This window comes from Lissotriton vulgaris, chromosome 7 (genome assembly GCF_964263255.1).
Source record: "Lissotriton vulgaris chromosome 7, aLisVul1.2, whole genome shotgun sequence".
In the NCBI taxonomy this organism is placed as follows: Eukaryota; Metazoa; Chordata; class Amphibia; order Caudata; family Salamandridae; genus Lissotriton; species Lissotriton vulgaris.
Genome location: NC_141695.1, coordinates 477,134,467 through 477,159,651, shown reverse-complemented (window position 1 = coordinate 477,159,651; position 25,185 = coordinate 477,134,467). Strand labels below are relative to the sequence as shown.

The window sequence follows — 25,185 nt, the reverse complement described above, 5'->3', positions numbered from 1 at the left end:
GCATGTGCAGGATGCTGCAGTCTGTATTGGTGAGGGAGCCGCTCGAGCAGGCAGGAGCTGATGGGGACGGTATCTGCGCGCTGGAGGCACAGCCTCAAACTGAAATTACAGAAGCAGTAGAAGCCGAAGACCTTTCTACAGCTGTAGAAGAGGGCGGGTCTAAGCTCTTAAAGGAGAAGGCTACAATTCATTCAGCTCCAGTTAAACCTGGAATTAAAGGAACAGGCGCATGCCAAAGCCTGGTGGAGGATACTGTTTTGGGAAAAAGTAACTTTGAGGCTGCAACTAATTTAATTGATATAGAGTCAAGGACTGATAAAGATACTAATTTAGATTTAATTAACAAGAGGGATGCAAGCACATGCAAATTACCTGATGCACTCCCTGCCTCTCCCAGTGATGAGGTCTTTTTCACTGGTAATGATGAGGCGGATGATGAGGAAAGTGTGAATGGAAGTCTGGGATCTACGACAGACACAGAATCAGAAACGGAAAGTTCAGGTGATGAAACAGTGAATACTGACACGGAAAGTAAAGAGACTGTATCAGGGATTGACTCTGACACTACCTCAATTTCTATTAGTAGTGAGACAGAATTTATGGATAAAGAATATAAGGACTCAGTCCAAGAAACAGCGCAAAAAGACGCCTCTTCAAGATCGAAAACAAATACTGAGGGCAGTATTAGAGTTGTGGAAAAAACTAAAACTAAGAGTAAAAAAAAGAAGTCAAGTAAACGAAAAGGCAAATCCAGACAACAGAGAGTGTCAAAGCAGTGCAGAGGCAATATGAAAACAGTGGTAAAAAAACTTAATTGGGATGAGGTGGCAGAGAACTCTGTAATGCCGGCGGATGAGTTCGTAAATGGTGAAACAGGGCTTCTGGGTTCCTTTAACATCTCTCAATCTCTAAAATAACCAAAATACCATATGATCCAGAATATCCACCACTCCCTCCCCAGCCTTTCATGGTGATGTTAATATCTCCATCTTCAAAACAGGTAGCATCCTCATAATAGCCATGGCATCCCATCTTCCCATCTTTGAACTCCACTTCAGCACTATATCCCTCCTCCTCGACCACTCTGCGCCTAACACTCCACCTCCCCAAACGAATAGCACCCCTCACACCTCCCCCCCTGCTCCACCTCCACTCTTAACCACCCAACTAACACCGTCGTCCAACAATGGACTTCACTATCTCCCTCCTTGGACATCTCTGCTGCTAATGACATCCCCCATCTCCAATCACATACCTCACATCCCCCTCTTATCTCCCTCTCTCCCCAACCCCCATGAACTCCCTCTCTTTGGACTCCTCCTTGAGTAATGATGGCCCCCACTCCCAATCACCCACTTACCACTCCCCTCACATGACCCCACCTCCCCTTGACCCCCAAATCCCTTCCCCCTGGCCCAACCACTCACATGCTCCACCGCCCTCTCCCCTCAATCACCCACTTCACTGGAAACTCTATGCCCCCAAACAACCTAACCCCTCCACTGACACTTAACAGCTCCATCACCCCTCACTCCTCACCTACCACCCAATTTCACCACCCACACAACTTGCCACCTTCTGCAACCATTCAAGACCACCCCCTTTCCCCAGGCCATATTCCTCTTTTCTCCTACGCCCCTGCTATCCCTCCCTGGAACCGTATGCCTCCGAACCTACACAACACCAAACTTGACCGATCTAATTTGACTACCGTACCCCTCAAAACTCCCAACCCCATCACCTTCCACCACACATTTCCTACCCCATCTCCTCCTTCACACATTAATCCACCCTCCGCAAATAACACAGACTGCGCCTTCTCGACACCTCACCTCACCTTAATTGCTCATAGCCTACAAAACATTGAACGTGACCTTCATAGCATAACTACTGAACTGACCCGACTCAGGAAAGATTTCATCCTCCTCAGTGCCAAAACCATCCCCCACCATAAAACCCCTCTGACCCTCCCTCAAAAATCCCTCGCACCACACACAACTGTTGGAGATCACTCCCTCTCTGCTGCCATACACACAGACCTCACCGCACCTCTAACCATTTCTCCCCGTCTGACCTTCCCGACCTAGGCAACTCCTACCTTCCTAATGTACCAACCACAAACCCTCCGCTCCCCCACCCCACCATCCCTGTTATTATAGGTACAAATAGAACCCCTTCCTCCCCCACTTCCCCCAGACCACCACCCCAACTCACGTTGATCCCCTCGTGCCCACCCTCCACATACAAACCCACACCACTGAAGTGCATGCTCGTCAACTGCCGATCCGCTGTTTTACACGCCACGGAAATTCCGGAAACAATCCTGAGTGAATCCATTGATATCGCATTCCTCACAGAAGCCTGGCTAAATGACCACTCGGCGAGCATACACTACCGACTCTCCCCTCCTGGTTACTCTATTCTTAGAAAAGACAGACCAATCAGAGTGGGGGGGTGGTCTCACCATTATCTCCAAAAATGATTTTCCCTTGTCACTAACCCAGGCTACTCCTCCTGCAAATACCTGGAAGCAGAACTATCAACTCAAAACTCCCTCCCAATTCGCCCACACAACATCTATCACCCCTCGGGTCAACCACAGCCCTTCATTGAGGACTTATCTGAGCTCCTGACAAAATCTGCATTATCCAACTCAAAAAAAATCTTTCTTGGGGATCTTAACCTCCATTGGAACGCTACCAATGACCCCACTATCTCCCTCCTCACTACTCTCCTTGAGATCGGTGAACTCAAAGAACTTTGCTTATCCCCAGCACACTCCAAAGGTTCCATACTTGACGTCATTCTGTCTAATGAAGATCTGACACCCGTGACCAATATCATCCCCATTGACTGGTATGACCATCACCTTATGCTGTTCACCATAGATACCTTGGCAAGCCTCCCGGCCGCTAAAGTTAACAGACTGAAGAAATTAACAAGGAACCTAAAAGGTATCCCCGAGAGGCTCTCCAATCTAAACTCTAAGCTCAAATCCTTCTCATTCCCAACTCAGAAAATGCAAATGAGCTCACTGAACTCTTCAATAATATTGTCACTGGTAATCTTGATGAACTGGCGCCGCCTGAACTCAAAAACCAAGAAACACCCCATCCAACTCTTGGTTTAATACTGAGTTAAATAATGAAAGACGGCACTCAGACTAGAGGAAAGAACCTGGAGACACCAGCCCTCTCCCTCCCATTTGGCTCAACTTAGACGTACAAAAACACATCTTCAAGCAAAAGGCATCCTTCTTCCGCACTCAACTAGATTGTGCCAAAAACAGACCCAGGGAACTCTTCAGTATAATTCGTAATCAAAATTCCCCACCGCCTCCTAATAAGACAAACCGGAATTGCCCATTTCTTCTCGGAAAAAATTGCCAAAATTGATCAATCCTTCCTTCCCACACAACCACCCTCCAACCCGCTCCCTTACGACCCCTTTCACCCTCCCACTTCTCTACACCCCCCAACCACTCCACTGGCTTCCTTGCTACCACTTCAATGGCTACCAACTCCCCCAACTCACAACTTAAGAACAATGCATCCTTGCTCAACTTCCTTCCCGTCACAGAGCTAGAAGTCCTCAAAATAATTAGCAATCTTAAACTGTTCTCCCACACAAAAGACCCTGTACCCTCCAATCTTATCCCCACCCTTAAACACATCATAGCCCCATTCTGGACAAAAATTATCAACACCTCTCTCCACGGGCTGTGTCCCCACCTCCCTTCAACTTGGACAAGTCTTGCCCATAATTAAAAATCCTAATGCTGACCCAAATGACCTAAACAATTTCTGCCCTATCACCAACTTCCCCCTTCTCTCAAAGGTCCTTGAAAAATGTGTCCTACTACAACTTGACAAACCCATCGAAAACTTCAAACTACTCCACCCCCTTCAGTCTGGCTTCAGGAAAGCCTGCAGCACCGAAACGGCAATGCTCAATGTCATTGATGACATCCATCAATCACTTGATAATGGCGAGACCTGCCTTCTTATCCTCCTTGATCTCTCCGCAGCGTTCGATACAGTCAACCATTCAGCCTTACTCAATGTTCTTAGGACCCGTTTCGGCCTTAACGACACCGCCCTCAAATGGTTCATCTCATACCTTCAACTCCGAACTCAGAAAATACTAATTCAAACTTGTCTCTCTAACCCCTCTCCTGTCTCCCTTTGGAGTCCCCCAAGGATCTATTCTCTCCCCTTCCCTCTTTAACCTCTTTATGGAACCCCTCACTCTCATTCTTAAACAAGCAGGCATCAACTACCACCTATACGATGATGACACCCAAATCTATTACAAGATTAAAACTCACGACATCTTATACCTTAACAACTCCCTTCACAAGATTCAATCCTGGTTCCAGTCAAATCATCTCAAACTAAACCCCAAAAAAATGAAATCAAATCAACGGAATCCCAAGGTCTACCTTGCTACATTTAAAGCTGTGCTCAACCTTGCAGCCAGGCTCATCACAGACTGCAAACGCTTTGAACATATCTCCCAAGTTCTCAAATCTCTTAAATGGCTCACTATCGAAGGGAGATCAACTTACAAAACGGCCTGCATCAAAACACTCCACAGTACCTATCCAAGAAACTCCTAATCCTGGTACCACTCGTCCTCTATGAGGCACCAACGCCCTCCTCCTAATCCCACCTCTGCATAAAAAGAAAACCACACAATCTCGCTCCTTCTCTGGCAATGCCCCTACTATCTGGAATACCCTTCCGAAAAACCTGCGCTGTAACCCCTCTTACGCCATCTTCAAAAAAGACCTCAAACCCACCTCCTTAATTACTACTGGGGATCCTAACCTGTGCCCGACTCCTGATCTCTTTTGACTATACCATATTTGTCTCAGTAATATATGGCCTTTTTCATGTACTCCACTCTACCTATATAACCTGTATTGTATTGATCCAACTCCTGTTTCATTCCTCCTTGATTTCGAAATGTATGTTGTTTTCTACTTTGTTATTATGCTTTTCATACCATGGTTGCCTTCTACTATCCTGATCATGTAAAGCGCTCTGATACCTCTGGGTCTAGCCAGCGCTATATAAAACTTTCAAAATAAAAAAAATAAAAAATAAAAATTGGTTAGCCATGGTAAAAAAGGGCAACAAAAACTAATTCAGAAAAATAGGACGTATGAAAGCAAAATATGTGGGCATGACCCAGCAGAGAGGACCACGTCAAACTGTGATAATCTTTATCTGTTGCATAGAAGTCCTGCTATTTGTGCCCATATCTTTTTTGTCAAATGTCAAAAAGGATGTATTCCTAAGGCAAGTCAGTTTTCTTTGGACAAGTCCAAGGTGGGGTATTCAATTGGTTCTCTAAACAATGCAGCCCTGGCCTGGGCAGTTTATTTGGTTATGGCCAAAGACCCTTGCCTGCGCAATAATGCCATTTTTGGGAGAATCTCTACAAGATGTTTGAGAGACCAGATTGTGAACCTTCTGCCAAAGATGCCTTGCGTAAAATTTAGTCGCGGCCCCTCCTTTAAGGCAAAGGAGCGTTCCCCCACTGCTGGAACTGTAAGCTGAATACAAAAATTAAAATGATAATAACACTCGTTATTATAATTTTGTTTTCTCTATTCAGCTTTGAATACAAAAACAAATGAGTTAAAAAAATGATAATATCGATTGTTATTGTCGTTTAGTTTTCTGTATTCAGCTTGCAGCTGAAGCCAGGGCGGCCGCGTTGGGCCCCCCGCTTCACAGGGGGATGAGTGGTGGCTGCACCTAAAGTGTGCATGGTGGTTTGGCCAGCCGCCTCGGACGGCCAAAGCATCATCCACACTCTGCATGCTTGGAGAAAATGCACAGCATACTAGCAACTGTATTAGCGCTGAGCCAAAGCGCTCAGACCAATCACTTCACTGCTAAGGCAGCATTGTGATTGATCAGAGAATTCTGCGTGGCTGTGTGTTTCCTGCGGAAGGAGAACAGAGGATAGAGGAAGAAGAAGAGGCGGCCGGTAGTCGGTGGTATAGCTAAGTGCTTTATAAAATTTGTATTTCCCACCCCCTCCCTCCTTCTCCCCTCCTATCCCACCACTTGTGTTTGGTAGCAGCCGCTACTGGTAAAATGACCGATAGAAATTCCAACATACTATCCTATTGTGCTCAGTTTTCTGAGATGACTGTTAAAACTACTTGGGTGGAACACATCACAATGACCTTATTCCGAAGAGGGTTAAGGGTTGAGTTAAGGATGAAGTGGCAGGAGTTCTGCAGGCCTCTCTATTTTCTGAACTCCTAGATCAAATTCTCCTGATATAACACAGACTTAAGGAGAGGAGAATGGAAAGCTGGATGAATCAGAGGTTCTCTTCTACTACTTTTCCTTGAATCTTACAACGGACTGAGACTCCAACTTAGTCTACTGATCCTTCACCAGATGAACCAATGTAGGTTGGGTCCTCTAGAGGCCCATTGTCCCTCATTGAAAATAATTGATAATGTATAGGCTGTGTCTCAATTGCGCAAGCCCAAGTTATCTGCTGCAAGACTATCCTGTGTGACTTTTTAGACATCAAGGAAACACCAGATCTAATCCTTTATAAGGGATAAAGTGGTGGAAGATTCTGCCTTCCCTTGGGGTTTCAGTTCCTCCGATGGGTCCGCTTCAGGCTTGCTCAAATTTAATTTAATTCTGCGAATCCATCCTATCCAGTTCATCGTTCTCATGCTCTGTTAGATTCGGATGCCTCTGGAATATATGTCGGTGTAAGCTGTGCCCTGAAACTACAAATTCCTGTCATGATGAAGTCTTCACCAGATCATGTACAAACCATCAATAGGTCTCCATCTACAGGATAAGTCAAAGCTTGTGACCTCTATAACTGTTTGTCTCTTAGTGTCGCTAGGTGATCATAAGGAGATGATTGCGTTTGATCTGATCATATCACCAAATTATGGCATTGTGCCTGGGATACCTTGACTGGAGTGACACAATCCCTACATCAGCAAGTAATCTCGGATTTTGTCTCTTTCCTTTCAATTCTGTAGCAACAATTTTTGTTCTGACAGAAGCTATTGGGCTTCAGTTCTGCAAGTACTTTCTGAAGTTCAGTCCCACTAAACTATTGTACAAACCTGGTCCACCCTCGGATATACCAAGAATTCTGTGATGTTTTTAAAAAGCCTACCTTTGTGTCACTTCCTCCTCCTAGGGACATGGACTTTCTTCTAGTAGGGCCATATCAACCAACGCCAGAGCCAGAATCTCATATATAAATCTTAGTAAACATCATATTTTCCGGTCTTTGCCTAATGGAGCTCCTCTATTCTTCCCTCAAAAAAGTCAAGAAGCTAAGAGCTCCTATTGACTATTGTGGGTTTAATGAGGCCACCATAAAGGACTGTTACACACTTTCTCTAATCAGGGACATTCCTGAGTCGGTCCATGGTGTCAAATATTTCACCAAATTAGATCTCCGTGGGGCTTACTAACTGCTCCTGTTAAAGTGGAATATGGTCTTTCGGACACCCGTTGAACATTTTGGGGCATTGTTACGATGGAAACGACACTGTACACACTTCTTTAAGCTCAATGTGAGGCCTGCTTAATCTTTCTTTTATCCTGAGTGCATGGTGGCAATGGAATGCTGCAGTCAATCATCTGTGCCCCCTGGTGTGGCATTGTAACATAAGGGACTGTTGGTGGCTATTCACAGCCGGCGGTGGACCTTGTATGATTGGTGAGGCCTAGCGGTGTTGGATTTGTGGCTGGCTGCCCCAACTGGTCTGTTGTGGCTGCAAACCTCCGGATGAGGTTGGAGGGCATACTAGGATCTGCTGTGTGGCCGGCAATGGGCATCTGCTGGTTCCTGCACCTCCCGGCAAAGTTCAAGTTGAAATCCTGTTGGAATAAGTGGACCCAGAGAAAAGAAGGAGGTTAAAAGGCCGTAGATGAGGGAGTGCGGTAGCCCCAACCTACACAGCTGTCCTTAATAGATCCTAGAGGCACATGGGCCGCGTGAGTATTTTACTGATCCCATTTTGCTGTGATGGGTCACCGCTGTGCACAATTGGGAGGCATTTGCCCCTGGGGTGCTTTACTGACTTTGTGGGACTCTACGGCCACCAATTGCCCAGGTGCCAGATACGTGTTGTTCTGGGCATATCTTGTGTTTGAGCACCTGGTTCTGCTCAGTGCCTCAAGACTGCAATATCCCCTTCCTTTTTGGGGGTTTACTTCATGTTGGGCCTTTTGCATGATATCTGTCCCTGACTACCTGTCTGGCCCTTCCTGAGGCTGTCCTAGGTCTGTGGAGGTGCCCCAGCTACAGTGGATACACCGCACAACTTGACTATCCTGTAACTGTGGCACTACCTGGGGAAAAAATGTATGTTTTTGTATTCAGGCTTAGCCCTTTACCAGTGGCAACTGGGCTGATTTGGATTAGCCACAGATGCCGAAAAGACTTCCTTTCCCCTTTGAAATGTCAGGTATTGTGAGGAGTCCCAATCAAATGACACTCCTTTTGCAGCCTAGAGAGCTGGGTATGAATGCACTGTTGCTCTGGACTCTGGGGTATCCTATCTAGTCTGTAGAGACATTCTTCAATGAATATGGAGTTAGTTCCAGGTAATATACCATGCTCCCAAGGTTGCTGTTTTCTTCTTTTGTGAAGCGGCCTGTTCTGGATGATTTCAAGCCCAAGACCACTAAGCATCCCCTCTCAAGGGCATGATGGAGTCACTGTCATCAGCACTCACAGTAGCTAACCCCTTCAGCAAGTGGCGTATACATTTGAAGAATATACAGGGAAATTGTATATGATTTTGCAAGTGACCCTAGACACTAAATGTACCCTAGCATCAAAGATTGACATAGTCAATTTGCTTAGGGGGATCATAGAAGCTCACAGCGTATGTGGACAGTAAGGAATCTGTGCTGACCTCTATGACCCAACATTGAAGGATGTGCAAACACAATTAAAACCCTTAAATGCCAAGTTAAGAGATCTCAAGTTTATTGCTGAAGACTGCAGAAGACATTCTCAGTCCTGAGTTCTGGCCAGTAAAATTCCAAAATTCTTTTCAATTTAGCCGGCAAACTGGGTTCTAGGGCAGTCTTCTCTGCCAGGAATAGCACCTTGTTTCATTGTTGCTCATCTTCTCAATTACAAAGATTGTGACCTCCTCCTGCAGCTTTCTCGCATTTTTGGGTAAATGCAACCACATCTATATGTATCCTTATTACACCACTTAGTTACAAAGTACGCTTAGCTCTTACATGCAGTTAAACAACAATTGCGCCTTATTAGCTTGACGTATATCCTATTGATCCCTGTGAGATTCAGGGTGATTGAGGGGGACAAGACACACATTTTTCAGTCGCTTGGTGAAACATGGTACTGGATGAACTTAAAAGGCTGATGGTCCCCCTGGAGAATGAGGCACGGGAGCAGGCTGGGAATGGAGACTCATGGGGGTGGAAGATAGGCAGGAGAAAGTGAGGCCACTCCACAGACCTGCTGCCGTTCAATAAGCATGCAAGGTTATGCCACACATCCTGCAACAGAGCAAAAAAGTATTTGTGGTCAATCCATGAGATGATGATGGATCAGGAGCCCTGGATTCGATCGACTCTGAAATTTAACTGTTGAGGAGTCCTGTCTTAACTCCAGCAGTTGCTTGTAAGGAGCTCTGTGTGTTGTGCTATGTTAAAATGCTAAACAAAATGTATAAATAAACAGGTACTTTAGCTTTTGGAGTTGAGAGAAACAGCTATGCGATATTATTAACTAATAGCCATGGGTTGCTAGAATTGGCTTCATGCCTGGAGTCATATTCTTTGCATTGCTAAGAGTCTCTGTGGATGGCTGATGGTGTACATGAATGTAAAAAATATTTGGCAAATGTAACAAAATTATTTGTGACCCTATTCCTGCTCATAAATGAATTGATGTATGTTTCTATTTCCCTTGGAACCTTTTTTGCACGCATGAATTTAATTATATAATTGTTTGAAGCTTGAAAACACATCTTTCTGTTTTTTTTTAGTATAATAAGCACCACATGTCCAGTTGGAAACCATTTCTTGAAAATGGATCTGTGCCATATGGTATCTGTTCTGCAATTGACAAGGATACCATTGAAAAAACAAATTTTACAAACCCAGGCAAGTAACAGAAAAAGATGTAATCAATATGGAGCATAAGGAATGACACTGCAATGGTTTGTATACCACTGGTATTCCTGTGTCCCGACTCTCTTGGTCTACCGTATTTAGAATATACCATCTGTATTGGAGAAAACCTCTGCAAACGTTTTCTTTATTTCACAACGCATTTTGAATTCTGGACATCGAGATTAGTTTGTTACGTCCATGCCTACACCAATGCGGGTGCTCTATTACCCTTTCTGTCTACCTAAAGGAATATGGACATATTTGCACTGTGCTCCCATTTTCCAAATTCCAAAAATGAATGAACTCAGTGGGAGCTTTATATCCTCCAGCAGTATCCCACATTTAAGGGTTTCCCACATCCAAGGATGGCTACTGTCAAATGCTACTCTCAACAGTTGGATGCCAACCACCCATTGCCTTATGCTTCCCCTTGCTCCATAGCCATCGCCAACCAATTACTAGAACTATAAAATACTGCATACACTATTATGACGGTATCTTTTATGTAGTTTACTACTTTGGTACATTTCCTAGAATTTTTTTTAGAGTTTGCAGGATTCAGTTTTCTAAACCCCTTAGCATTAAAGCCTCAGTCAATGTGCCAACCCAAATCAGAAAACTAGTTAACGTGCAATCAATATACTACCTACTGAACACTATTTGCTTAAGATGTGTTTTAGTTATTGCTCAGTCCCACAATCATTATTAAAGGACACTTAGTGGGACAACAAATCCACTTTCATGAATGAATAACACACTCAAAGATTACTAAAAATGGCACACACTGAAATTTCCACAGGTGTGGTGTCCTTTCAATGGAGCAATTCAATTCTGACCTGATCTCTTATCCCTTGTCGTGTGTGGTTGTGTGTGTACCAGCATGTCTCTAAGGCTGCGTCTCTTTTTGTGCAAGAACATTGGTTTTGGGAAGTGTGTGTTCCAGCTGTTCAGCATGCGCCAGTGCTTGTTGAACATATTGCTCACTTGGTTGGATGCACTGTTGTAGATCGTGATGCATATAGGTTGGTCTTCCTTCTCTTTCAGTGGAGGGATCAACACGTAATGCCTCCCTGTGGTTGCTTTTTGCTTGTTTCATAGCTTTGCATACAATTTTTGAGGATACTTCTGTACTTCCAGTTTGGAGGCCGGAGCTTTAGACTAGTATGAGAGGCATGCACAGTCATCTGACTGTTTGGAGTACCGACGGACAGAGCGGTGCCCCTTTATCCTGAGCTGTAGCCAGGTGAGGAGATGAGCATGCCTCTCATACCCAAGGAGTGAGAGGACAAATTGAGGTAATATTATTATCATTTATTTGTTTTCTTTAATTGCACACCTTTTTTTGAAGCAGCAGCAAAGTTATTTATGGTCCTGAGGAAGCAGTAGATACCAATAGGATCACAGAAACTGCAGAAACATGTCGACCTTATAATCCATCCAGTAGATATTTGTTTAAACTACTGATCCTTTGCACTAACAGTTTTTAATTTTTGGGAGTGGACGGCTCATGAATAAAGTTGTTTTGCGCCCACTATCCAAATTTTAATAGAGCACTTTTTTCCTATCACTCACAATTCTTCTGTGTTCAGCACTGCTTTGAGTTACCACACACCTTAGCTGACCACCCTTAGAGTCCCTTATTACAACTAGATAGACACCACACATTAAGAACTGTGTATAGTGCCTACAACTTGGACTCACCACTCTGTGAAGTGGCCCAAATGATGAGAAAAGGGCGGTACAGTGTGCGTAACTGATGGGAACTTATCACACCGAGACAAGTCCCGCTGTATGCCATATACATACTATGGGATACACAGAACAGGTATAGACACTTTAAACAAACAGAGGTTGTGTTTTTCATAGACCCAAAGTTATTCTTTGGTAGTATAGTGTCTTGATTAGGGGATTATAACTGTGCTTTAGGTCCTAAAACTTTCCCTTGGACCCTCCTTTCCTCCCCTTTTTTTGTTATTGGGGTTGAAGTTAACCCTGGGCGGCAAAAAGCTTTGCAACACTATGCGGGTTGCTTGTTCCGCATGCTTGCGTATGCTCGCGAGATGTTTTTGATGATTGGCAATGCGGATTGTGTTTGGGGGGAAATATCATGCAAACTTCACCACGCAGTCGCCAGGGGGCGTGCCCATCTTGTTTTACTACTCTTTGCATGGTTCTGGGGCCTGCTTCTAATCATGCTCTAATCTTTCCAATCCTTTGTTTTTTACACAGTTTTTTTGATCTTTTTCATTTATTATCTATCCCTCTCTCTCCCTGAATGTGTATATTTTGCATTTTATTTCTACTTTTACTGTGTTTTTTTAAACTTTTTTCTACTGTTTTAAATTACTTTCATTTTCTATTCTCCTACTTCTTCTCCTGCCTTTATTATTTACTCCTACATTTTCTTTTCTGACCTGTTCACCCAGAAACATGGCTAAGGGTACCGCTATCTTCTCCACTAGCAAGGGGAAGGTGCCTGCTGCGAAGAAGCGCTACCTTCCATGCGGCAGATGGCACCTGGAAGGGATGCAGCCAGAGCCCTTTTTACATAGGCGAAGGTGGCCGCCCTTGTTTTTTATTCACCGCCATCTCCCCTTGACCTTGGCAGCAGGCGTTAGACCCGGCTCCGGTTACCCTACCCAGGAGGGTCACTGCTGGTGGGCGAGGGTGCACCGGGCAGTGGACTTGGTGAGTAGCTAATTATAGTAGTATTGAGTGTTCTGTGTTGCTGTTATTGCGAAAACACATTTTTTCCCAATTAGCAAGAATGCTGATGCTTACATTGCAGGTTAGTTATGTTTAAAAATCTTCTGTGATTGTTATTTTTCTAGACACTAGACAGGTGCACAGTGCTACTAATCTTACTTGTTTGCAACATTGCGCTCGCTTGGGCTGATTATGTAAGAGAGTTTAGAGAACTTAGTTAGGTAATGCTAGAGATACTCTAGTCCTTTCTTTTGTCCTCCTGGAACTATGACCTTGGTGTATTGATAGGTAGTTTAGTTACTTAGTATTAGTTGGTAATTTTTTAGCGGTCTGCGTGACACATCCTCCGCCACGTCACGTGCTGCTGAGTGCGGACTCCAGTCCTTAGTAGAACCTTTTGTAGTTTGTTAGTGAGTGAGTTATCTAGCAACTAAGTCATCATCAGCAGAACATCAGCAGCAACCAACCAATAATTTGGTGTTTGCAAATGTATGCATGCGTCCTCCATCTATGTATGTTTGAGGAGTAAAATAAATGGAAAAGCAAACTTAGTGAACAATGGGCCCGTCTGGAATAGGTGGGCTAGGTCAGGTGGTACTTAGGTTTAGGATTCTGGAATCAGAATGGAACACTGGATTAGTCAATAAATAATAACTAGACGGACCGTAAATCCCGCGATACTACTAGTCGATCAGATTAGATAGGTCAATTTTATTGCAATTGTTGTTTCTAAAAATGTTTTTTTTAACGTTTTTAAAATATTTTTTTTGCTTTACACCAATCATCATGTTTGTCTCTTTTTTTAATTATTGGTTACATAATCAGCACCCAGGTGCAAAAAGATGGGGTTGGAGTCGGCGAGAGCTGGAGAAGATGCCGCCTAGGGCCAGGACCTCTCCTCTACCGAGGGCTCTGCTGCTGGTCGTAGTAAGTGCTCTTGTTGTTAATATTACTAATTATATTTCCCTAAGTTTTACTGCAACTTATTTTTTCCGAACTAATATTTCCGTTTCCTAATTTTATTTTTTACCAAATCTTCTTCAATCTATCTGTTTCTAAATTCTTGTTATCCCTGCCTCTAACTGCCTCTGCTCTGACTCTGTACTACTACTATTAGTATGCCTGCAGCTAAGCTTGCCTAGTTGGCCACTCTTTATTTTCAAAAAGTTTTACAACTCAGATTCACCAATAGCTCTAGCCACTGTGTCCAGGCCTTTGGGTTGCCATTTTCTAGTCTTCTTAAGAGGCTTTTCGACAATTTCCACCAACAAAACTTCCAACCAGATATTTTACTATTTTTGATAGGATAGGACATACTACTACTGTCTACTCTACTTTAGTACCCAATTTATACTAGTGGTGTATGTATGTATTTTAACTATTTTTTTCAATCTTGCTAGTAAAAAAGAATAAATAGAGGGAGGTTTATATGCATCTACAAAATGTGCAATGTATTTTCTAGGCGTATAGACCACCAGTGCTGGGGCCAACGGTGGGGCAGGTGACGCCAGCCAGGAGGGAGCAGCAGATGTGGCAGATGCCACAGGGGTGGGTGAGCCAGCATAAGTGATGGTCGCTGGTAAGTTAAACATATATTCCTCACTTATTGACAATAGTTACACACTTGCTGCAAGGGTATACACTGTATGTTGAAAGAGAGAAAGTAGTTGTGAACAGCGATTGAAGAAGAAGACACCCTTTACTTACCCTTAGAGCAATAGCATTAGTGGTGGGAGTTGAGTAACTAATGGCCTCTTCTATCTGACTTCAACTCTGCTGGAAAAGTTTTATGGAGAAGACTAAGAGTCATACGACCTTGATGGATAGGTTGAAAGAAAATGGAAAGAAGGATGGAAGGAGGAAGGATGGGCGAGATGTAATATATGACTGGCAGAGAAGGATGCGTGGGATGTATAGGTGGCCGATAGGAATCAGATGAATGGGTGGTTGAAGGATGGGTAGAAGGTGAAAGAAAAGATGCCTGCTTGCGTGGGTGAAACTGTATGGGTTATGGGTTATAGGAAGAATCCTCTGGGGGTTTCATGGGTCAAACTCAAAGGCAACTTAGAGGTTTGCACTGATGTTTTTTCAGCCATATCGTCAGCACCGTTCCCTTTAGCACATAATGCTTCTCCTGAAAGACAGTCATATTTCACCAGAGTTACTTATTTTTTGATTGCCTCTCCTTTTCAATCCCTGAATCAGTTTCAACACTAATCTACATTGTGTCTTTGCAGACAAAATCCTGAATTCAACACTCTTATTGTGGGAGGTGCTGTATGTTCTTTCTGTAGTGCAATTTTCGAAAGCATGTATTTCTGCTAGCTGTGCTACTGAAATCTCCTAATACCCCTGTTTACGTGAAAAAACATGATGTTGCCATCTTCATAATTTCCCTGCGCTGCAGGACAAGGAGCAACGCATTTTTTTTTTGGTTTCAACCGCAAGCTGTGCAGAGCCATCTGTGTAGAACAGTCTACTATGTACTCGAATGGGTAAGTAGTAGGAGTTTGTGGGAAATATACAGTGTATTATAAAACATATTGTGTGCAGACTGTAGGGTCATATTAAAATTGTGCATTTAAAAAAGAAGCCCACTGCACCCAAAGAAAGTGTAAGTTGCAGGCATTTGATATATTTGCTTTAATCGCTGCCTCTAGGGTAGGTAAAGGAGAGACTATAATGTTTAGTTTCCCCTTTGCCAAAGGGCACTCTTTCAGTATGGCTGTCTGCGCTGCAGTAAGGCTTTTTTCTGTAGCAGTGGATCTATCTTCAGCAGAGGCGGGAATGTTGCCAAATAGACTGAGACACTCTTTTGTGAGTTCCCAACCACTGTGCTGGATCATCCTTAATCTGTGGTGCTGGCGGGGAGCTAAGGCTGCCCACTGTTACTACTGCTCCCCCACACCTCTCCCTAGCCGGACCCCCAAGGCTACAAGTAAGCGCCAGAACCGGGCCCCAGGGGAACTCCATCTGAATGCCTGGGGCAGTGTGGAGGAGGGTGAGTGATACTTGGACCAAGACACCCTGTCCACTGAACTGCCACAAGCTGCGTTGCTACTCGGAGATTCTCAAACCTGCATCTTCCTTTGGCACCACAGGCTGCTGCGGCCCTCATGCCCTGGCTTCTTTTGCCCAGAGCTGGGCCCCAGGGCAGCTACATTGAATCACGTGGGGCCATGTGAAGGAGACACCAGAGGCAGACCCCGGTGGTGCTACAATGGAGCACCCAAGCCCTTTAGGGGAGAAGAGTGCCCCTGGAGCTGCAGTGGGTGCTCCTCAGACTGGCCTCCTTGTCCACTGAACAGCTGGGGGCTGCACATCCGCCCTTAAGGCTTTTGCATTTCTTTGGCCCTGTGGGCTGTGGCAACCGCAGCCTCCATGACTTGTCTTCTGCTACTTCGGTTGAGTGGTTAAAGAATTGTTGCCAGGGAACCTGGACAACCTAATCCTGTGATGCCTGCCACCCAGAGGTGAAGAGGTCTCATGTGATATCATGCTTCATTGAGACCTGAGGTGCGGGTTCCTGAGGGGATGCTGTTTCACCTCGCCTTCTACCCATCATGTCCTGTCACTTTGCTGCTTGTGCTGCCCCGCCACAGTTTGTGGAGGAGCAATCAGACCAGGAGGCCCTTGCCCTTCCTGCCTATTGAACATAGTTGTTGCTCCTCCACACTTTGCAGCACCACCTTGGCCCTGAGATGTGGGATGCCATTGTGCGCGAGTTCTGGACTTCCTGAGGCCTGTCATCTTTCTTGTGAGGATGGAGCCTCCTTTCCTCCCATTGGCGAGGCCTGCCTACCTGACCTCTTCTCCTGTCTCACCTACCCTTGGGTGAGCCCAAGATCCACTTGACGGTTGGATTCAGCCCTCTGCTGCTAAACGGACACCATGGACCATGACAAACCCTCAACTACCCATACACAGACCAAAGTTGGCAGATACATGGCTCCCACCACGGCCACCCAGGGGCCTTTGGATCTACCAGACGGGCCTGCCCTGCCTCTGACCCCAGATAACATTGATGTCATTTTACAGGCCATCCAAGCCTCCTGCTCTGCACTGGAATTCAAGATTGAGGAGGTGGAGGTGGAGGTCTCCTTCTTGCTCCAGGATCTAAAGGAATGAGGAACAGGGTCATGGAAATGGAGGGTCAGATTTCTGAACTAGAAATCACAGTATTGTATTGTATTGTATTTGTAGCACTGTTAGAGTGCATTAGACCAATCAAGGCATCAACGCATTATGCAGGACAGAGAAATGAAAGAAAGAAAGCTGCACAAAACACCCGAAAAAGAACAAGGGTTAATCTGCAAAAAAACAAGCTTTAACTTAACTGAAGCTAACTAAGGATCCTGATATGTGCTGGAAGGGATTTCCAGAGCCTGGTAGCTGCAACAGTGAAGGATAGTTCCCCCCACCTAGCTTTCTTACACAGAGGAACCACCATCATATATGGAAATAATTCAAACCGTGAGAGTTTGAGTGTGGATGGTTTTGTGAGTCAAGCAGAGTGCTTTAAAGCACAATCGTTACTTTTCTGGCATAAATGAAGAGATCTCTGTCCTTATCTAACCGAGGAGAATTTGGGAATACCTGGGTGTCGAACAGCAACCATTGGAGTGGTAGAGCTGTTTTTGGCCACCAAAGGTTTGTCTAGATGAAGCTATTGGCTACAAACACCAAGATCTCAGTTTGTTCTCCATTTATTTTTGGCCAGTCCTAGGGGTGGGCGTAGTTCGCGAAGTAGTGCTACGCGAAGCTACGCGAAGTGCACTTCGCACTACGCAAACTTCACGTAGCACTACGCGAGCTGCGTAGTAGCATGTTCGCACTGTGCAAGATGTGTTTTCAATGATTGCACAGTGCGGACAAGCATCTGGCACTGTGCAATCATTGAAAACGGCATCTTGCACAGTGCGAGCTGTAGTTTTCTGCTGCTCGAGTAGATTATTACTCGAGCTGCAGCTTTCTCAACGCGAACTGGTAGTTTCTCATTGAGAGCGGTCGCGAGCATGCGCAACCAGGTAACGAGGTAACCTTGACTGCCCCTGCAAACTTGACCTATCAAAGGTATCAGGCTCGGCTTGTTGCATTCAATGCCGCTGGTCACTCACCATCGTTCCAGCCCTTCAATCCCCCTCCCTCCCCCTCCCTCCCCTTCACCCTTCAAAGGTGGTTTGATTAACGCTCGGTCTATGTGTAAACATAGCCAAGATATTCACGACCTCATCATAGACTCCGATCTGGACTGTCTCCTGATTACAGAAACCTGGCTCACAGAAGACAGCAACCCAGATATAGCCATTGCCCTCCCACAGGGCTATTCCATTCATAGACAAGACAGACCGAAAGGAAGAGGCGGAGGCGTTGGAATTATTCTGAAAAGCTCCTTCAACTGTCATACGTTCAGTTTAGACCCCCTAACTGACACAGAAGGTATGGGTTTCTCCATCAAACTCAGCCAATCCCTCTCCTTCTCAGGCGGTCTGATTTATCGCCCACTCGGTAATGCTTCCAAATTTTTTGACTCCCTCAGCGACTCTCTGGGACACTTCCTACTTCGTTATCCACATTTCACTCTTCTAGGAGACTTCAACCTGCACCTTGAGTCCTCATCTGACTCACAAACTAATAACTTTCTACAGACACTTGAAATCTTCCATCTTCAACAAAGTGTCAATTCTCCCACCCATTTACCTGGACACACTCTCGATGGTGTCTGCACTAATTTTCCTTCTCTCACTACCCTGCCCCCTCTCCCTCAGATATGGACTGATCACAGCCTGATCCCATTCCACATCACAAACAGCCGCCCTCAAACTATCAATAAAACCAATCCTCATCGTGACAACTCGGTCAATTGGAAAACCATCCAGGAAAACTTTACTCTCAATCCCATCCTTCAACCCCAGTTCCCTGCTCTATCTGGGAACATAGAAAGGGATGCTGACATCTTCCACAATTGGATTACACAAGAAATTAAGAGCCGGAACCCCATTAATCGTCCCGGCAGAACCCATAAGAAAACAAAAAACAACGCCCCCTGGTTTACCCCTGACTTAGCTACCGCTCACCTACTATGCAGGAAAGCGGAGCGCAAATGGCGCCGAACTTATGACAATGATGACCCTCTTGCCTATATCTAACAGAGGAAAAACTACCTCTCTAACATCAAATCGGCCAAAAGGATCTTCTATGTAAAAGCCATCAATGAAGCTAGTCAGAAACAAAAAGCCTTGTTCTCTATAGTAAAAACTTTTACTCAGCCCAAGGCTCTCCAACCCGAAATCCCCCCATCCCAAGATCTATGCGACAAGATCTCAGATTACTTCGACGAAAAAATCGCTTCCATCCAGAGGAATTTCCCCCCTCCACTTACCCCTCAAGGGCCTCCTACTCCGGACCAACCTGATTCTCCAGTTGGTAGTCTCAAAAACTTCACCCCTGTCTCCCTGGCTCAAACCAGAGAAGCCATTCTATTGTGCAAATCCGGTTCCCCTTCCGACCCCTGCCCCCCCAAGATTCTCCATCAAATCATAGATGTGATAAACCCTACCATCAATGACATAGTCAACTTGTCTCTCAGCTCCGGATCTGTCCCTCGCATATGGAAAAAGGGTGTTCTCAAACCACTCATGAAGAAGATTAACAAATCCCCAGTGGACTTGACCAATCTCCGCCCAATCACCCTTCTCCCTGCTTTGGGAAAAATAACTGAACAGTTAGTTTATAAAGAGCTCAAAACCTACCTGGAAACCCATAACATACTTCACCCTCAACAATCTGGCTTCCGCCCTAAACACTCAACTGAAACAGCTCTGATTGAACTGACTGACACAATCAAAACGCTGCAAGACCAGAGGAAGAAAGGAAACAAAGCGCTTAGAGACCCCTGGGTTATAGAGCACTATACAAATCGAAAGAAATAAATAAAATAAAAATTCTGATACTCCTCGACCTCACGGCAGCGTTCGACACCATATCCCACTCTATCTTGATCCACAGATTGGTGGATATAGGGATCTCAGACACAGCCCTATCATGGATAAGATCATTCCTCAGCGACATGTCGCAAACTGTCGCCCTTGGCCCTTTTTTATCTAAGGAGAAAAAGGTCTCCTCTGGAGTCCCCCAAGGGTCCATCCTGAGTACCCTCCTTTTTAATGTCTACCTCATTCCACTGCTCGCCTTGATTGAATCATTCGGCATACCAGTCACATCGTATGCCGATGATACTCAGTTGATAGTACCACTAGAGGACAACTCAAACAAAGCTGAGCTCAATCTTAAAAACTGCTTAACTGCAGTCTTCCAGTGGATGGACTCTAACCATCTCTGCTGCAACTCCAGCAAAACAGAGATCCTCCCCATCGGAAAGAACACCTCCTTCTGCCCAGCCCTCTGGTGGCCGGATAACTCTGTTGCCCCTCCCCAGACCGTCACTACCGCTAGAAACCTCGGTGTACTTTTTGACTCTGATCTATCATTCGACCAGCATGCCAGGACTGTTGCCGGCAGATGCTTCGGCATAATTAAATCTCTCAGAAAGTTCTTCGACTTTCTCCCTCTTGAGGCCAGGAAAACTGTAACAGCAGCCCTCATAATCTTGCGCGTTGACTACTGTAACGCCCTCCTGGCTGGGACTAAAAAATCCACTCTGACCAAACTACAAAGCGTCCTCCATACTGCTGCCCCCCTGGTCCTAAAATTACCCTGCAAATCCTCAATCTCTGCTGCCCTAAAAACCCTGCATTGGCTACCCCTACATAAAAAAATACTTTTCAAAATACTTACTGTGGCCTTTCGGGCGTTTAACAACACTGGTCCTAAATACTTAACCAGACGCTTCCCACACTACTGCCCGAGTCGCTCCCTTCATTCTGCCCAAGACAATCTCATGTCCTCCGCCAGGTACAACTTAAAGTCAAAAGGCGGAAAAACTTTAAGTTCCTTGGCCATCAAGGCTTGGAACAGCATGCCCAAACACCTGAGACAGCAGACCTTAGAGAAGCCTTTCAGAAAACTTCTTAAAACTTGGATTTTCAACCTCCCTGATGACTGGACCAGAACCGCCATATAGCCTCCCCCGCGCCTCCGCTTGACCGGGCATTCAGGATTTTCAGCGCCATGATGCTCCCTCCGGAGCGAACGCTGCGCTTTATAAATACCCCCTCAAAATATCAAAATATCAAAACCACTCACAATGAGAAACCTTACTTACTTGAGAATCTCGCGGGGATGTCATTTTGCTTGCTTGCGGTCGCAAACATGACGTTCAGGACTGCAAACAAGCAAAAAATGAGCGCTGCACTACGCTACGTTGCACTGCGCGTGTTCGCACTGTGCTACGTGCAGCTCGTGTAGTGCGAAGTTGCGCAAACTTCGCAAACTCTGCGAGCGTAGCGTAGTGCTTCGACCAGGGTTAGCCAGTTCTCCCTCATCCGGCTTCTGATCTCTCGCACACAAGCCCTGAATCAGTCCACTACCTCATCCTAGTCATCAAAGGTTAAGATGATGATTTAGGTATCTTCCTCATAGGAGGATCAGGAAACAAAAAGAACGTTCTAGTTTTGCTAGAGGGGATATATGCAAGTTAAATAAAGTGGGGCTCAGGGATGACCCTTGGGTAACCCCACAGGGAAGCTGAAAGGGGTGCTCTAAATTCTCCACAACTGACTGTGATTGTTCTCTTCCATAGGAAGGATTCCAACAATCTGATAGCCGCATCCTTCAGCACTGCCTGTTGCAGCATGTACACCAACTGTGATTGAGTTATGGTGTCAAAGGCTGCTGACAGGTGAAATAAAACCAGGATTGCTGTGCCTCCCTGATCTACTTCTCACCGAATACTATCAGAGGTATCTAAAAGTGCTGATTCAGTGCTATAATTTCTCCTGAATCCATTCTGAGAAGAGTCCAGGAGTTCTTGATCTAATAGTATTTACTACTTAGCTAGCTCCTGGTTTAAATGTTTGTCAAGATCTTAGCAGGAGCAGGCAGTAAGGACTAGGGCACAAGTGTTTTAAATTCCTTGAGTGTCCCTCAGTCTTTTTCTTTTAGGGAACTTCAAGAGCCTCCTTCTAGCCCTGGCGGTACACCCCTGAGTTCAAGCCATCCTGGTAAATTAGCTCCAAGGCCTCTGCCATCAGATCAGGAACTAATTGCAGGACCGTGAAGTGACAGAGGTAATTGGAAGAACCCAAGGTAGTGCCGCCTGTAAAGATTTTAATTGTAGGCACTGTAAGTGGGGAGAATCTGGCTAACCTTTAGGGTTTAAAGCTTAGTGGCTCCACCTTCCTCACTAAGAGGCGGCGATATCCCGAATCTACAGGGCTATTGGTGATGAATGGAAAGTCAGCATAAATCTTTGTGACCTTAACCTTGTAGAGTTCTGCTACCTTATTGCAGAAGACCTGGGAATTTTCCACCCTCTGGTACATGGAGGGTGACATCAAGAGGCATACAATATTAAAAAGTTCTCTTTGGAAATTGATGGCTGACCTTATCCTGAGGGAGAAATATGCAGATTTGGCTATTTTAATCTCACTTTTATATTTGAGAGTAAGCTCCTTCAGTTTCATTAATATGCATAGCTTTCTCTTATATTGCCAGTCCATAGTAGAGTGTGCTTCCCCCTTTTTAATTACCCCCTCCCGATGTGCCCAAGGTGGTATTTTTGATTGGGTTTCAGCCTTTTTCTTAATATCCCCACGTCGATCCTTGACTGAAATTATGAAATCCCTTTCTACATTTTGTAAAATGCAAGTTAAATATGTCTATGCTCATATACTGTATCTATATTTTGCGTAGGTTGGAAAAATTCACCCATTATTTCAGCCATCCGTGAATCAGGCACAATATTCTGATTCTTCTTGATAGTAATTTCTGAAAAGATAACATCATAATGATATTGAAATTGAGCTTTGCGATAAAATAAACTAGTTAGTACACTACAAGAAATGCCGTATGTGAAGGGTAAGTGATGGTAAGTCACTCCCTTTGATACTGAGGTAGGTAGTTGCATACATACATGACAATCCCTTGCATCCATAGTGTCCACATACTCATAGAGGAGTTTAGTTAAACATTTAAAGAAAAATCATTGATAGATTGATCATGATGTAAAATCTTATCAGTTAGATTGTTAGTTACAACTCCACCATTCTTTTTCTTTATTGGTTCAGTAACAGGGGTAGCGTAAATATCATGCTTCACATAGACATGATGAGGCAGGTTTAGACTAATTAGTATTAATATGAGAATTATAGAAAAAGCAGCTAGAAGGCAAGCACATTTATATTTAAGTTTTAGTAATACCAGGTTTGGATTTTCCATCTGTCCGGAAACGGAAATTATCATCTTTGGCAAAATTTAGGAATACCTTATAACGTAGGACTTTGTCGCAACTATATTTTCTCCAGCTCAGGAAACAAAATTTTCTTTGCTTTCCAACTTTCACAACGCACACTTTTCAATGGTTTGGCATTATCTGGTGTATTTTGCCTCTTCAATTATTCATAAGTCACTTTCCGTGTATCCTTCTGCTTTGCAAAAATGTCTGTTATCATTTCAGTTATCATTTCTGTTCCTCAAGGTGGTTTTTGAGTTCAGGTCCTTGAAACAAAAAGTATGATACGCTTTCTCCCAGGGATTTGCCGCTTCTAAATAAGTCCACTCTGGTGCAGTGTATCTCTGACTTGGTACCCTTGCTCTTTTTGATTTTCTCACAGTAGTCTCATAATTGTCTGTGTCACTTTGTTCAGTATGGATTGAAACTTCATTTAAAGTTGGAGGTATTTTACCTTCTCCCAAAACTTGCCTCAATCTGCAAGTTCTCTTGGGTGATTGGTCTACACTTATCATTCGCTTTACGCTGGTACTGTTCACAACCATGGGATCAGGACAATCTTCCAACTGGCCCTCGTTACCTAGAAGGACTGACTCTTTTGCACCCTTATTGGAACAAGTGTTTCAAGATCCAGCAGCTTGCACCCTCTCTGCTTTGTTACTGACCTTAGTTGGACATCTCACTGTGACCACCGTCACATCCACTGCAAGCACATCATTTTCAAGGGTACATGTGACTCAGAGAGTATGGGCAGCATGCACCCAATCAGGCAGACCACCACATTTGACAGCAGTTGTGATAACAAGAATCACTTGATACAGCCCATGCCAATGAGGCTCCAAACACATTTTGTGCATGTGTTTCTTGAATATCAGGCAGTCTCCAGGGCACAAGTCTTGGCACTGCTCCTGTTGTGGTGAATTGGTATCTTCGCCAACCTGGTGAGACACAGAATGGACAATATCAGCCAATCCTTTACAGTAATTGAGTACCAAATCATTAGTTATGTTCACTTGCTGATTTTCCGGGACTGTAGGCTGTGTCATAGACCACTCCATTATGAATTAGTGTGGGGACAGTTCTCTAACTCATCAACACTAAATGCAAAGCATCTCACCATGAGATGAGGAGGCACAGACCTTTGCCAAATGGGACTTTAGTGTTCCATTCACTTGTTAGACCACTCTAGATGCCTCTGTTTGAAATACTCAGTGTAACTTCTGTTCAATTTGTAATATCACGCAAAGCATTCATATGATCACATTATTAAAATGTGTTTCTGTAGCTGATTCCAAAGAAGTCAAAAATCCAAAACATGTTATAAACTCTCTAAGGAGTAGTTGTGCTACAGTTAGGCTATCATTATGCCTGATTGGATAGGTGTAGGAGAGTGCCCCTTTTTGCATGGTTGCCCCCTACTTTTTGCCCGATGTTGAAGCTCCTTGACTAAGTGTGCTCTGGGTTCCTGCTTACAAGGTACCCAGGGCCTATGTTTTTTCCCTAAAACTGTACCTTTGTACTCCCAATTCACACCTCTCTGACCACATGTAAGTCCCTTGTAAAAGGTACCATGGGTGCCAAGGGCACTGTGACCAGGGAAGGCATCTAAGGGCTGCAGCACATATTGTGCCACCCTTAGGGGCCTTGTACATCAACACACACACACTGCCATTTCAGGTTGCATGTTTTGGTGCAGAGAAAATTGAACAGTCGACATGGCACACATACCTATGGGCCTTGCCTGCAACCCACTGCCTATGGTATAGGTAAGACACCCCTCTAGTTGGGTGCACAGTGTTGAGGGTACAGTTACATGCGCACTGTAACCCTACAGTGTCTAAGTCCATTCTTAGACATGGTAAATGCAGTAAAGCCATAAAGAGTATATGGTCTAGGAGTTTATCATTATGAACTCCCCAGCACCATTATGGCTTTACTGAATTCTTAGAAGTTTGGTATCAAACT

The 25,185-nt window shown here is 44.6% G+C and overlaps 1 protein-coding gene across 1 annotated transcript in view; it reads left to right on the top strand.

Moving 5' to 3' along the window:
• Positions 1–25,185, top strand: part of LOC147701910 (cytosolic phospholipase A2 gamma-like) — a 749,579-nt gene that overhangs the window by 373,727 nt on the left and 350,667 nt on the right. The window contains exon 7 of the mRNA XM_086928722.1: positions 10,037–10,154. Coding sequence (XP_086784848.1) covers positions 10,037–10,154 — 118 coding nt within the window. The remainder of the gene's footprint in view (positions 1–10,036; positions 10,155–25,185) is intronic.